Source organism: Leuciscus leuciscus (assembly GCF_965113295.1).
Source record: "Leuciscus leuciscus genome assembly, chromosome: 6".
In the NCBI taxonomy this organism is placed as follows: domain Eukaryota; kingdom Metazoa; phylum Chordata; class Actinopteri; order Cypriniformes; family Leuciscidae; genus Leuciscus; species Leuciscus leuciscus.
The window spans coordinates 47,654,432-47,670,072 of NC_138730.1; the positions used below are offsets into that span (position 1 = coordinate 47,654,432).

General features: G+C 41.5%; 2 protein-coding genes across 3 annotated transcripts; one reads left to right on the forward strand and one right to left on the reverse strand.

Annotated features, from left to right (window-relative positions):
• Positions 1 to 1,672: 1,672 nt before the first annotated feature.
• Positions 1,673 to 9,578, forward strand: LOC309502153 (uncharacterized protein). Of its 2 annotated transcripts, XM_082174420.1 has the most exons (3): positions 1,673 to 2,316; positions 2,828 to 3,069; positions 6,737 to 9,578. In XM_082174420.1, the coding sequence occupies exons 2-3, from the start codon at positions 2,859 to 2,861 to the stop codon at positions 7,615 to 7,617; spliced, it is 1,092 nt and encodes a 363-aa protein (XP_082030546.1). In that variant the 5' UTR covers positions 1,673 to 2,316; positions 2,828 to 2,858; the 3' UTR covers positions 7,618 to 9,578. The 2 variants fall into 2 exon arrangements, with proteins under 2 accessions (XP_082030546.1, XP_082030545.1); XM_082174419.1 differs by lacking the exon at positions 1,673 to 2,316 and having other exon boundaries at positions 2,346 to 3,069.
• A 1,457-nt stretch (positions 9,579 to 11,035) lies between these two features.
• On the reverse strand, positions 11,036 to 14,205 carry LOC309501129 (ankyrin repeat domain-containing protein 34B). Its single transcript, XM_082173167.1, has one exon. It carries the CDS (start codon positions 12,366 to 12,368, stop codon positions 11,271 to 11,273), a length of 1,098 nt encoding a protein of 365 aa, XP_082029293.1. The 5' UTR covers positions 12,369 to 14,205; the 3' UTR covers positions 11,036 to 11,270.
• Positions 14,206 to 15,641: the final 1,436 nt, after the last annotated feature.

The window sequence follows — 15,641 nt, forward strand, 5'->3', positions numbered from 1 at the left end:
CCAGAATGCTGCAGCTCGTCTTGTCTTCAACGAGCCCAAGAGGGCCCACGTCACTCCTCTGTTCATCTCTCTGCACTGGCTACCACTCGCTGCTCGCATCAAGTTCAAGGCACTGACGCTTGCTTACAGATCCATCACAGGCTCAGCTCCCTCCTACTTTCACTCACTCCTACGAGTCTACATCCCTACCAGACACCTACGATAGGTCAACGAGCGACGTCTCGTGGTTCCATCACAGAAAGCCACAAAATCACTTTCCAGAACATTCTCATTCACAGTTCCATGCTGGTGGAACGCTCTCCCCACCCTCATCCGGAATGCAGAATCCCTGACAACATTCAAAAGACAGCTGAAAACCAATCTCTTCCGTGAGCACTTAACCTAAAAAAAATGTTTACAAAAACGTTCCCTTTGAAACATCACTTATCAGGCTTATGCTACTCTGAATAATACCTGAACTTCGTATTTTGAGCACTTCTTGTGTTGTTGTTGCTTTTGCCTCTTTATGATGACTCGCTGAATTTTTGTCCTAATTTGTAAGTCGCTTTGGATAAAAGCGTCTGCTAAATGGAGGAACTAGCCTACCTGCAAGTGCATAAATAACTTTACTTAATTTATACTTGTATGCTTTATGGCTGCAATATAAGTTGCAGGATTCCACATCTACAGAAAGGCCTACAGAAGAGTCTGCACAGACAGAGGAGACATAGGCCTACAGGTGGGCAGTGGATAGCCAACTTTTCCTTTTTATTTGTTGCATGAGGCATGTGTCTAATATCTCTTGTTGCAGGCACTTGACCACTGGCTTTTATTTACAAAGAACAATTGTAATAAACTCAAGGAACTAAGCATTTTTTTTTTTATGTTGTGTAATATGGCACATGCAACAATGTCACAGGCCCTGTCAGGTGTGCAACCCTCAGACTTATCAGACACTGAAATATTCTCTTTAGCCAAAGTTCATTTCATTGTGTGCCCTTGTCCTGGCTAGAGCTGCATTGTAACTGGTTTGGGTCAGGGAATGGGGTCATAAACACCTGTCTGCAGGAACATATCATAATCACCTATGAAAAAATGCAGTTCTGTTAGGATCAGCATAAGTGTATGTAATACAGTGAGCTTGATATTTAATTGTGGAACTTTCCTTACCACTTTCAAATAACGTGCATAAATGTGAATCTCTGAAAATGCTTAAGTCATGCACAGATCCTGGCCATTTTGCTTTCACATTTGTGATATGGAAGATTTTAGTCAACTGCCTTTTTTTATTTGATATAATATTACTAATCTGGAATATTAAGAATCACAATAGTAACTGGGCTGCACATTTACATTGTGAACCCCCTTTCTGTTCACATAATCCCCTTCATTGAGGCCTTGATGGCAGTCTATGGTCTAGCCTATAGTCTATGGTACCAATCACGTTAGTGAAGCCTGAGTGACATATACTGTAATCGGCATGGTCATGATTGCATGATCTTCATAAAAAATTATGATAGCCTTAAAAAAACTGCTTTACAACATTGGGTCTTAATTAGTGGCTTGGAAACTGTTTTTTAAACCTAAAAGCGCCAGGTAAACTCCGAATGACACAACAGACAGCACTTTCCATCAAGTTCTCCGCATCTCCAATAGTGTAAAGGAAAGAGACGCAAATAATCTTAGGGCAATGCAAACAGTTTGTGCTGTAAGCCCGACTCCGACAAGTCGAAAATAAATGTGCGTTTCCAACAAATTAATAATGTAAACGACAATCTCACAAGTCACGAGAAAAAATATATATCTCAGAAAGTGCACTATCGCGCTGCGCTGGACTTCCCGTATCAGCTCCGCTTATGAAGCCGCAGTCTAATCCTGTTAACATGAAATAAGCCTCTGCTCACGAGCAGGTTTAAGATTGCGCACCTGTTGCTATGACAACAAGTCCAGGATGAGCGTTGAAGAACCAAACAATCCAAGATCATGCCAAATCGCCAACAATCAAATCCAGCTAACTGAGTTAGCGACGTACGAAGAACGGGCCCCAGGTGGAGGAAGAAGCGCGGGTTTTTTTCTAAAATCGGATGATTTATGTCGGAGAATAGTGTCAGTGAATATGATCAAAAAAATCTTGCCGACTGCAGCTTTAAGAATTTTTTTATTTTTATTAAACCACTCAGTTCATATGGATTAGTTTTACAATCTCTACGTACTTTTTAAAGTGGTAGTTTCATGGACTGTCGAGGGACTGACAGAAATCTCTTAGATTTCATTTTAAATATCATCATTAGTGTTTGAAGATGAACGGAAGTCTTACGGGTTTGGAACGACATGAGGGTGAGTAATAAATGACAGAATTTACAGCTTCATGTCCAATAACTAATGAATAAATACGAATAAGAAATGCTTAAACTACAGTACAACAGTGTGTCAAATTGTAGATAAATAAATGACGTTTAAATAAAAAAAAATAAAACTTAATATTGAGAAAATCATATACATAAATGTCTTCATGCATGTCTTTAAATATTTAACTACACATTTTTTTCGTCTGTCTTTTTCAAGAAAAGTATTAATGATGTGAAAAGACTCTCGCAGTGTATTTGACGCTGTAGTAGTATCTCATTTTCTGTTGTTTTTACTATAAAATAGCTTTTGAAAATTCATAAATCATGTAAAATGAGTTATCATTCATTGCGCCTTATAATTGTCTACTTTGGACCTGCCGCTGCTCGCGTGTCTTTTACTTTGGTGAGCGTGTCCTAAAAGCGCCACAGTTCACCGGAAACACGTCACGCCCCCCGAATGAGCAGGAAGCAGCAATGGTGGATTATGTTTTTCTCCATAGTAATGTAACTGCAGAGAGCTTTGATAGCGAGATGAGCTCCGCGGGGATGTTCCAGACTCAGATCTCCGCGATCATGAAGGCGGCCGCGGTGGAGATCAGTCAGTTGCTGGAGGAAGAGGCTGCAGCTCTTCATCAGGAGATCCGGAGGAGGAACCAGGAGATCCAGGGACTGAAGACTAAACTACTGAGAGTCACTGCTGAGAGATGCTCTGTCGGCGTACAGGTGGAGATCATGGACACGAGTGAGTCTGAGCTGGTGACAATATCAGATCAAAAACCATCATACTGTGTTTTTGTGTGTATGAGTGAGAGAGAAAGAGAAAGAGAGAGAGCGCGCGCGCGTGTGTGTGTGTTGATGGGGGTGGGGGGTTAGTTAAATTTAAATGTAAAAAACTATTTAATGCTGAGATATATATATATATATATATATATATATATATATATATATATATATATATATATATATATATATATATAGGGTGACTTTTATATTTATGTTAAAACTAATATTATATAAAATATAATACTATATAATAATAAAATATAATGAAATGTTTTATATATAAACAATATATTTGAAATATGTTACTTTTCTCTAATGTTAGTAAAAATAATAAGTATAACATTTGTAATATAAATATATTAATATTTTTACATTAATTATAATGTAATAATTATAAATATATATTCATATTTATAATTATAATTATTAAAACTGAATTATTTTAGAAAACTGGTAATATTTATTATATTCATGTTAAAAATATTTTACAATAAAATATTGTTCTTAAAATGTTTAACTTTTTCTCTAAATAATTATTTATTACAAATTGTATACTTGCGTATTGTAGTAGCTGCTGTTACTTTCACTGTTCATATTATTGATCTATCATATTTTGACTTTAATTTAATAGTACAGTAAATATTTTATAGCTGCTCCAGCAGAGCTCAACCAGTCAAGAGCAGTGAGGGATTTTTGCTGTCTTCCATTGTTAGCGATATTAGGCTGCTGTCACTTTAAGAGCTGCACGTATCCAACAAACTGTTACACGTGTCTTCTTTTCTAAGCCATGACTTTATATGATTCAAGGTAGGCAGTGGCATCCGCGGAATGAGGCTTTAGGATTTTGTCCATGAGATGTTGAAAGGTGGCGGGAGCCCCGAACTGAAGAGTATTAAATTGGTGTAATCTGAATGGCGTTGTGAAGGCTCTTTTTCTTTGGATAATGGCGATAAGGGGATCTGCCAGAACCCTTTTGTCAAATCCAGTGCCTTACCTAACCGATCAAGCAGCTCATCAACTTGGGGCATTGGATAAGCACTGAATTTTGACACAGCATTCCCCCTTCTATTGTACCAAAACTATCGCGCTCGCCTAGCCTGGTTTATACCAGACCCTTCTCAGTCGTAACTGAGAGTGGGTCTGGGGAAGCTTCATTCACATCCCATTTCCAAAGGGGCGTCACCAACAGACGTCGCTCAAATGCCTCTAGGTGCAATTGGATAGACCTAAAAAACCAATCAGAGCGATCGTCATCGTGTAAAGCCCGCCTCAATGTTTGTGATTGGTGCCAAGATTTGGAAAGATTGGAAATGGGCTTGAATGGGCTCTTGGCCAGACTGACTTGCAGAGCAAATCTAAATTTGCCGGAACTTCGTCTGGGTTTTCCCAGGCTAGGGCTCGCCCAGTCGCTATGCGATTCTTCTATTACTCTAAACTCTAGCATTGCCTTTAATTGGTCCTTTACCACTTTTTTCTTGTGTTCGGGTAAAGTACAGGGATGGCTGCGTGCCACCTCCCCGGGGATTGTTTCAGTATGGTGCTGTATGAGGTTTGTGCGACCAGGCAGGGGTGAAAACATCTGCAAAATCTGTGAGCTGCAGCGGCGAGAGGTGATCTCCCCCAGAGCAAGCGGTTTGGTTTTGACAGCTGCTGCTGGCCCGAGATCTTCCTCTGTCGGAACGGCTGTTGCTAACTCAACCAACCTCACCTCATTCCAGCCTTTTAAAAGATTGAGATGATAAATTTGACATGAATCACCCCTGTCCGTTCGTCTTACCTCATAATCGAGATCCCCAACTCACCGTGCAACCACATAAGTTCCTTGCCTTAGAACTTAGATCTAGATGCTGTTGCGTTCCTCTGTTGTACAGCCGACTTTGTCTGTCCAGTGCCTGGAGCAAATTCTCCATGGAGAGCTGCCCAATGTGTGGAGTTTTGCTCAGAGGTCCATGACATACTGAATTTCACTACGGCTGTTTGAAGGCCCCTCCTCCCAAGCCTCTTTAAAGCCAAGCACACCAAGCCAACGGTCAGCCATCGGGCAGCGTCTGGCTGTGTTTAAGCATTGGCCGACTTTTGTTCCGCATCGTTGACTCTAGTCGGATGTTGTTGTTTTTGTTTTTTTGCCAATTCAACATGTAGAATCGGTGTTAGGCCGTCGGTGAGAGAGAGAACTCTGATTGGCTGTTTGATCATCCAGTTTGATCGGGGACAGCCCACGGGGAGTCATTGACCTGGATCAACGTTCCCATCTCCATTACTGGACACCAGTCCTAGAAATGACCTGGGTCCCCGAATCTCCAGCAGGCCCCCTCGTCTCGCAGATCTAGCCCCCTGGAAATAACTTCCCCGCTGTGGGGTTCGAGGAGGCGTGATACTTCGAGCAGGAATAGGGCGAAAGAGAGGGGTTGGAGAGAGAGAGATTAGGGAGGGGCATGCCAACCCCGGGGCACGGCACCAGATAATCTTCAGCCGCTGGATGGCTTGATTCAACGATGCCGGGCGGTGGCACTGGACCCACTCAGCCGTTCCACGTGGAAGCGATGGAAAAAGTGGCTAAAGTGATCAGCCACTTGCGGCAAGCGTCCCGGAGCTGTTAGGCCATGACAAAAGGCCAGCTACACTGAGAGGAAGCGCTGACAATGTTGTTCAGGGAAGCGACCGGCCCGTTTAAGGATGACCCGCTTTAGATCGTCATAGGCCAGGAGGTTCGCTACAGGTACTCGTTGCTCTGCCATCTGTGCCTCCCCGGACAGCAGTGGGATCAGGCGCACCGGCCATTGGATGCGCGCCCACCCACATGCCTCTTATTTCAAAGAGGTCCACAAACTCCTTAGGGTGGACCCATCTTCACCAGCGAGACTCGTCCAACAGTGGGGGGTTCGTCCAAGGTGAACTCCTGGCTGAGTAACCTCCGGATGACCCACTGGTCTTCTTCATGTGCTTGGACCAGCAGGTGGAAGCGATCCTCTTGTTCCATCCTGAGGTCCATCAGCACCTGATGTTGAGTCTGATGAAGACTGGCGAGTGACTTGACCGGGTCCGCAAGCGGCGTTGGCTGAGCTGGCCTCATGGCTTGACTTCTTCGTCTCGGGAGAACGTTCACAGATAGAAATGACGAAGTCTGAGGGGCGTGCAAACAGTCTTTATTCACTCCTAAAATCAAAAATAGAAAAGAGACTCTGTCGGCACACTGCCTTGTATAATCACAACATAAATGGTCCAAACACAATCAATGCATGAGTCTCTCTCTCCCTGTCCCAGGTCTGTGGGGCGCTTATATCCCACCTCTCCGCCAATCACTGGAATTAGAGACTAATTAATTATCATGTACCTGACCTCATTATCTCCGCTCGTCTCCACACTCGTTCCCCTACTGCAGACTTCTCATTCCCACGCCCCCCTCACCACAACATCCTTCTCTGATACATCCATTATGTTCTCTGTTTGCGAACAATAAATATCACCAGTTTTCAAAAAATATTTCAGTTTTGATCATTATAATCAAGCTATTTTTGCACCAAGGAATATGGTTCATTAGCCTAATGATTGTTTAGACTAGGAACTAGTTGTTTTGTTGTAGAATTTGAATTAAAACATCATATTGACTTATGACTTCTCAACAGGTGCAACGGCTCATTCGCGGGAAGTTCAGACTGATCATCGCAGCCAGGAAAAGATCGTTGTGAAGAATCTCTCAGAGGAGAAAGCTCACTTTTCACAGGCGGCGGATGTGAATTCACAGCTTTTGAAACAAGAAGAGTCCGTAACGCCGCTGAAGGAACCGGAGGAAGAGGAGCTCAGCGGACTGGAGTTTGAGATGAAGATCGAACAGGTGGAAGAACTCGTGGATCAGACACTGAATCAAGTACAGGCAAAGCAGAAGTGTGAACGACAAAACTACTGCCATGACGGAAACACTCGTTTATGGTGTTCAGGGAAAGCGTTCGACCATCCGGAAAGTCTTATGGAGTCAGAACAACATTCCCATAATTTTTCAGATCCATATGTGATGGAGGATCCGATGACCACGTCGACTCAGTCCGGTTTATTCGCTGTTCTGCAGAACGAGAGCTTTGGCGTTCCAGACATTAATTACGACTTGAATTTTCAGGATTCCCACAGACACTCACCCACAACGAGCTCGTCTGACTCGACGCCGTTCAACACACTCCCATCCTCACATTCAAGCTCGTGTTTGCCCAAAACGCTCCCACAGAGTCTGAATCACGGCAATCACACAGGACACAAACCCTTCCGATGTGAGGAGTGCGGGAAAGGCTTTTCACAGAGGACTCGGCTGTTAACACACAGACTAGTGCACACGGGTGAGAAACCCTTCCGATGTGAGGAGTGCGGGAAAGGCTTTACACAGAGGACCCGTCTTTTAACACACAGACTAGTGCACACGGGTGAGAAACCCTTCCGCTGTCAGCTGTGCGGTAAGACCTTCTCCAGACAGGACAACTGTCTCAGACACGTGCGCTTGCACAGCGGACAGAGATGATGAACTTGGACACGACCACACACACACACACCTTACATATGGTGTCTCAAAGTGAGATTTCTTAGAATTGTAACTGTTGATATTAGCTTCTGTTGCATTTCTGCATTAAGGCCTGTTTCACACATATTACACCTTTATTATGCAACTTCTCCCTTGCCATGACAATAATGTTTCATGATGATCAAGCTTGTAACAATACCCAGGGATATTATAGTTAAACTTGACCATAAAATTCTTCATCCATTCCTAAAATTCACATCAATAAACCATTGAAAATGGGGAAGATTCAACAATTTGGACTTGAAGCTGAATTGAGATCCCAATATCTGTGGGATTGAACCGTATTGGGCCTTAAAAATGAAGATACCAAAAGGGAAGTTTATTAAGAACCAGAATGTAAAATCATACTGAGATATCTTTAATACTTCTTGAGTTAAAGGCATGCAAACTTTGGAAAAAGAGCATTTTTGGCACTCGGGACAGGAATGTTCTATCCAATTGTTTTTATAGGGGGAAACAATGCATTTCTAGTTTCAACGTTATTTGTTCTTCAGATAATCCACTTTAAAAGAAAAAAGTATCAGCTGTATGAAAAGTGACCCACATCAGTTTTTTGACCATGGAAATGGGCGTGTACAATTGAACAATTTACTCTTGGAGCCACATTGAGATCCCCATATCTCTGAAACTGGACCATATTGGGCCTTACAACTGAAGATATCAAAAGAAAAGTTTGTTAGGAACCAGAATATAAAAGGATATTAAGATTGAATTACAGGCATGCAAACTTTGGGGGGGAAGTCATGAAAAGTGCTTTTTCCCCATATTTGAACTGTCACGGTTGGCATATAATTACAAAAGTCAACAGATTTCACTAATAGATCTCTCAATATCTGTGTAAAACTAAATTAATGATGCTGTCATCTTTCTAAAGTAATTTTTAGCCCCCTGTAATGTGGCTCCGAATCTCAGATCAAAATTCTCATTTTGACCCTCTACAAAATAGCAGATTACATAGTAAATATTCCTCCATGAGATAATATTTTATGTTTGTCTTTCCCCAGAAAAGCTGGGCCTCTAGTTGAGTTGAACACTGCTAATCATAATTTTTAATGAAATATTTAATGTGTCATAAATTTGTTATTAATAATAATAATATATTTTATTTGTAATGTGCCGTTCTTATACTCAAAGCACTATAAAAAAGAACAAGCGAAATAATACATAAAATATGATGTGATATTGTTGGATGCGTGTGTGAAACAGGCCTGATGCTGAAAGCTGATGTTTGGATCTTTAATGTTTTATCATATTCACTTTAATCTGAATTTCACACTCGAGATTGTCGATCAAACGCGTTGACGTAATCCTCAGGGATCTTGCTCTGTGTTTCCGGTCACAGATTTGACCCTGGATTAACCCTCAGTAATCATGACTGTATATTTGTAAACCCTGGGTTATTTGCATATTTACGAGTTATGTTTTGTTAGGCAAGTACAGCATGTGATGTGCATGTTTTAATAACTGATCATCCATCTGTGGAAATGTTGCCTCGTCTCTTGTTACTCCACTTGACACACTCTAGTGGTTTCCAAAGGTGTCATTTGACAAAGTACATGAATATTTAAGTAAGTTCTCTTTAAGTAAAAGGTAAGTGCTGTTGAGATTATGATTATGATGATTGATCTTTTTGAGCCTCACTTCCGAGTTGCTGCGTTTGAACTTGCGGTTTCAGATTGCAGTCGTGAAACTCCAGGTTTCCTCAAGCTGTTAACCCAGGGTTCATGATCCATCGAGCGACGCTGATTGTTTGAATACATTTTCCTGCTCAAAGAATATGAACAATGTTTTAACATTTCTTTAATGTGTTGACATTTATGTATTAAATAAATGCATATCTGTATTGATGCATTTGTGCAGCTGTGCTGTTTATGTTTTTTCTCATTAAACTCTTATTTTCAGATTGAACAAACTTATTAACAGCTTAATTTCTGTGCTTAAAGGGATAGTTCACTTTGAAATTAAATTTTGGTATGTTTTAGCTTACCTCAAGGGCATCCAAGATGTAGGTGTCTTTTTTTCCGCAGTAGTTTCAATTTTGATATTTTTAGGTCAAACCGTTCTTGTCTGTCAGTCATATAATGCAGGTCTATGGTCACTGTCTCAAAGAGCATGCACAGAGTCCAAATTAAACAATCCCCCATCGTCCAAATTAAACAATTCCCCATCGTAAGTACACATTGATGGCCTAAGACACGAAACGAGCGGTTTGTGTGAGAAAACGAACAGTATTTATATCGTTGTTACCTCTTGTACACAGCCATGTCCAAGTGATCTGAGAGCGCGGGCGGGTATAGATATATACACTAGATGTCGCAAGATGTCGCATTGGCTACTGCAGTTCATTGGAACGAAACCGTAGCCAATGCGACATCTAGTGTATATATCTATACCCGCCCGCGCTCTCAGATCACTTGGACATGGCTGTGTACAAGAGGTAACAACGATATAAATACTGTTCGTTTTCTCACACAAACCGCTCGTTTCGTGTCTTAGGCCATCAATGTGTACTTACGATGGGGAATTGTTTAATTTGGACGATGGGGGATTGTTTAATTTGGACTCTGTGCATGCTCTTTGAGACAGTGACCATAGACCTGCATTATATGACTGACAGACAAGAACGGTTTGACCTAAAAATATCAAAATTGAAACTACTGCGGAAAAAAAGACACCTACATCTTGGATGCCCTTGAGGTAAGCTAAAACATACCAAAAATGTATTTCAAAGTGAACAATCCCTTTAACTGTGTGTGTGTGTGTGTGTGTGTGTGTGTGTGTGTGTGTGTGTGTGTGTGTGTGTGTGTGTGTGTGTGTGTGTGTGTGTGTTTGTGTGTGATTTTTGAATAATATTTAAAATATTATTTTGATCTCAGATTATGACATGGTCATTTCAAAGAGAACTAAGTTATTGTTATATTTTAGGAGTTAAGAGTTGCAAATTTGGTTTTATGTTGATTTATTGATTTATTTGTAATAATCACCCAAATAAATAGTGAGGTTAAAATAAGTATTTTTTTATAAATGTCATTTATTTAGTGGCAAATGTTTTTTAATAATGACCAACCAGCAATAAATCAGATGATTTTTTCTTCTTCTTTATTTATCTTCCTAAAACAGTTTTTTACAGTTTCAAGTTAATTATATTTAATTGTCAAAGTTGTTTGGTGGTTTTATTTTTATAAAAATAATAATAGCCAGGTTATTTTTTCTCCTTGTTTATTTATGTACATTTATTGATTTATTTAGTGGCAAATGTTGTTGTTGTTTAGCACATAACCAACGCGGAAAAAGTCAGGTTATTTTATGTATTTGTTTATTTATTTACATTTCTTTATTAATTTAGTGGCAAAAAATTTGTAAATAACAACAAATCAGCAATAAGACTGATAAAAACAAATAAATAAATGTCCTATTTATTTACATTTATCACAAAAAAATGTTTAATAACCAACCAGCAATAAGTCATGTTATTTATTTACATTTATTTATTTAGTGGCATGTTGTTCTCTTTTTTAGTGTCAAAATTCGTTTTTGTGGCAGATTTCATGTTCATGACATTTAATGTCTGAGTTTTATCACAGAAGCCGTGTTCACAGCAGATCCGGCGTCTCCTGGAGCTGGAGCGAGTGACGGCGTGCCGGACTGAGAGCGAGCGGGTCCCGGATCGGCTCGTTCCCACTGGAGCGATCGGGAAGAGGAGGCAAGAACCCGCTCATCTGCTCCCTGGACTTCTTCTTGTTCCCTGAATGAAGCCCGTCAGGAGGAGCCAGAAACAGGGAGCCGGTTCTGTGTACGGGAGGGAACCCGAATGGCGTCCGGTGGAGGAGTGTGTCCGAGCCGGAGAGAGTGAGTTTGAGTGACGGCGCCGGGAGGAGATCCGGTAACGTGTTTCTCCGCTCCGATGCGTCCCTGAGCTTCACGTCTCTTTCCTCCACTTGAAAACCTCTGCGAAGTGAGTCTTTCTCCTCTTCGACCGCGTCTTCCAGGCTCTTCTCGTAGGTCTGGCTAAGATGCGCGAGATTTTGGATGGCGAGCCACGGTTCGGACCGCAACCGGCTTCTGCTCCGCGCCGGAGAACCGTCGGCTCGGAAACTAAAGATGTTTTCGCCGTCGGAGTTCGGAGAGTTCGTGTTGAGCTCGATGTCCGAGGGAGACATGCAGGCGACGGGCGAGGTGTCGGGCGACGGCGGGACGTTCAGATAGTGGCTAGCGCTAGCGTCGCAGCTCAGATCCGTGGCTATGATGATGATCTCGCGTCCTCGGGATCTGCAGGCGTCCAGGAGAACCGTTAGCGTGTCCGGATCCTGCGCGTTAATGGCGTAGACGAGTGCCGACGCTCCGGAGTAATCCTCCATAGTGGCGTCGGCTCCGGCTACGATGAGAGCGGATGCTAGCTCGGCTCCGGCACGCTCCATGCAGGCGTACATCAGCGCTGTGCGGCCCATCTTGTCCTGGATGTTCGGGTCGGCCCGGTTATTCAGGAGAAACTGGATGACCCTCAGCATGGGTTCTGACCGGTTGGCGCGGAGAGATCGGCAGGCGGCGAGTAGCGGCGTTTCTCCTCTCGCGTTCCTCTCGTTCACCTGAGCGCCTCCTTCCACCAGCACACGCACCAAACGCAGTTTCCCCAGCTGAGCCGCGGTGATGAGCGGACGCCCGTCCGTCAGGAAACACGCCGGCTCTGTCATCCTGTGGAGACACACACACACACACACACACACATACACACACACACACACACACACACACACACACACACACACACACTCACACACACACACACACACAAACAAACACACACACACACACACACACACACACACACACACACACAAACAAACACACACTCACACAACCAAACACACACTCACAAACACACACACAAACACACACACACACACACACACACACACACAAACAAACAAACACACACTCACACAAACAAACACACACTCACACAAACACACACAATCACACACACACACAAACACAAACACACAAACAAACACACACACACACAATCACACACAAACAAACACACACTCAAACAAACACACACAATCACACACACAAACAAACACACACACACAAACACACACAAACAAACAAACAAACACACACACACACACACAAACAAACAATCACACACAATCACACACACAAACAAACACACACACACAAACACACACAAACAAACAAACAAACACACACACACACACACACACACACACACACAAACAAACACACACAAATTTTTCCAAATTACGACATAAAAAGTCTACATTTACATACTAAGTCATAATTATGCGATAAAAACTCAAAGTCGAACCTGACAGTCATAACTGTGATATTCAAATTAATGACATGAAAAGTCAATTATGCTATAAAAAGCCAAAATTATGACAGTCAAAATTGACATACTGTCATAATTATGCAATATGCAATAAAAGTCTAAATTATGACATAAAGTTCAAATTGACGAGTCAAAATCGTGATTAAAAAGTCAGTCAAGTCGAGTCATCTTCATTTATATAACGCTTTTAACAATGTAGATTGTTTCAAAGCAGCTTTACAGAGATACGCGTATAATTTAAGGTAAGATTGTTTTGGCTTTATAGCGGTTCTTTAATAAAGTTATTTTCCAGCTAAAGTTAGTTTTGATTGATTCGCTTCCGTCGCAACGATCATTTGTTATTAAATTACATTTACATTTACATTTATGCATTTGGCAGATGCTTTTATCCAAAGCGACTTACATTGCGTTATCCTATACATTTATACATAGGTATCCTATACATTTATACATAGGTATGTGCAATCCCCTGGGATCGAACCATAGACAGTATATAAACTGGACACAGCGACCCCATTGGATTCAACGGAGAAAAGTGAAGTCAATTAGAAGCTCTCACTTCCTGATGGCTGAGCGTACTGCGCAGACTCAAACTGAGCTTGATGATGTAGATGTGACGTGAGCGACCCGTCTGTCTTCTAGTAGCTGTGCCGAGAGAAATCTGAATCATTCCCTTCTGAATCTTGCAGAGACGGAGAGTGTGAGTAGGAGGTGTCCATGAGCTAGGAGCAGGAGAAACTTTTGCTAGGTATTCTGATTAATTACTTTGTCATTTTTCCTCCACGTCCCCCCGATTGCCTGTGAGCTTCTCCTCCTGTCCATACGGTAATCTCTCTACTGTGCGACAGAGAGTCGAGTGGTTATGACGCAATGGTTAGCCTATTTTTACAAAAACTGCTTCTACGGGGCCATAACGTAAGATACAAGGTAATGGAGCCTTTTATACATTTTCGTGTTTCTTTAGAAATAAATAATGGACAAATGGAGTCTTTAAACGCCAATTTCAATGGGATGCTAACAGCAGGTGATGGTCCGCTAGCCAATGGCGGTGCCCGGGGAAACTTCAAAATAATATGAAACCCTGCCCCCCTGGATCGAACCCACAACCTTGCGTTGTTAACGCAATGCTCTTACCACTGAGCTACAGGAAAGCTAAGCGGCCGCAAAGACGACACCATTCTCTCTACACGTTTCCTTATAATTTTGATACAGAATTTTATTTTATTTGATCAATTCGGTGTAGATACGCGAGTAGAAAAAAGTAGAAAAGGTGATGATTTTCAGTTTTTTGTCAGAATTTTTACTGTCAGAATTATGACTTAGTATGTCATCTTTTTTCTCATAAATATTCTTTAGTATGTCAATTTTGACTTTAATGACTTTTTATCGTTCCATAGTTTCAACCTTTTAAATGTCTGAATTATGATTTACCATTGCATGATTTATTTAATTTTTTCTCTAATGTGGCAGAAACGGGCATCCATATATCATGTGCAAGCATAAACCATAATTAAAGGTAAAGATGACTTTGACTTATTAACCCAGCGGCACAAAGTGCTTAAAGGGTTAAAGATGATCTGTGATGATGTCAAAGGTCAGATGTCAAAGGTCAGCCTCAGATCTTCTTCATCTCTCTAGGAGTCGCTCTATTTTCAGACTGACCTGAGCTTGAAAGCAGACGCTGACGCTACAAACACTTTATGCTTTATGATCATAATCTCATAATCCAAATGTCAGTTCAATCGAACATTCAGAATATCCACATGCAATAAATGCACTGGCAGTATTTATGAAATATCTGATCAGTTTATTATTATATTATATTGTATTATAATTTTCACAGTATCAAATTAAATGTTTATTAAATGTGCCTAATTTATTATAATTTTGATCATGATATTATATGTAAATAACATCAGACTTACTCTGTACATGAAGAAATATGGTCAAATAGTTAACCATGATTATTTGTATGCCAGTTTATCATCGCCACAACATTTATGATTATGAAAGGCCTAATTGCCATATTTTAGCACAAGTCTTGATTTCATAAATCATGTATTGATTACAATGTAATTGATCATTTTTAAAGTAATAACACATGAAATAGTAAATTAAGTATAAGTGTACTTTACCTGCAGATTCTGCTGAGATGATCGTCTGAAACGAGCTGGAGCTTCTGAGATGAAGAGGAGAACTGTGTGTGTGTGTGTGTGTGTGTGTGTGTGTGTGTGTGTGTGTGTGTGTGTGTGTGTGTGTGTGTGTGTGTGTGTGTGTGTGTGTGTGTGTGTGTGTGTGTGTGTGTGTGTGTGTGTGTGAGTGAGAGCGAGCGAGAGAGAGAGAGAGTGTGTGTGTGTGTGAGTGAGTGAGTGAGTGTGTGTGTGTGTGTGTGTGAGAGAGAGAGAGAGAGAGAGAGAGAGAGAGTGTGTGTGTGTGTGTGTGTGTGTGTGTGTGTGTGTGTGTGTGTGTGTGTGTTGTGAGAGAGTGTGCGTGCGTGTGTGTGTGCGTGCGTGCGTGCGTGTGTGTGTGTGTGTGTGTGTGTGTGTGTGTGTGTGTGTGTGTGTGTGTGTGTGTGTGTGAGCATGACTGCATTAACACACACATCAAG

What these genes read in the sequence shown, in the direction of transcription:
- LOC309502153 (XM_082174419.1), top strand. Translation starts at nt 2,802, where the DNA reads ATGGTGGATTATGTTTTTCTCCATAGTAATGTAACTGCAGAGAGCTTT. An exon ending in GGTGGAGATCATGGACACGA is followed by an intron (nt 3,070 to 6,736) that starts GTGAGTCTGAGC and finishes ACTTCTCAACAG; the next exon opens with GTGCAACGGCTCATTCGCGG.
- LOC309501129 (XM_082173167.1), bottom strand. Translation starts at nt 12,368, where the DNA reads ATGACAGAGCCGGCGTGTTTCCTGACGGACGGGCGTCCGCTCATCACC.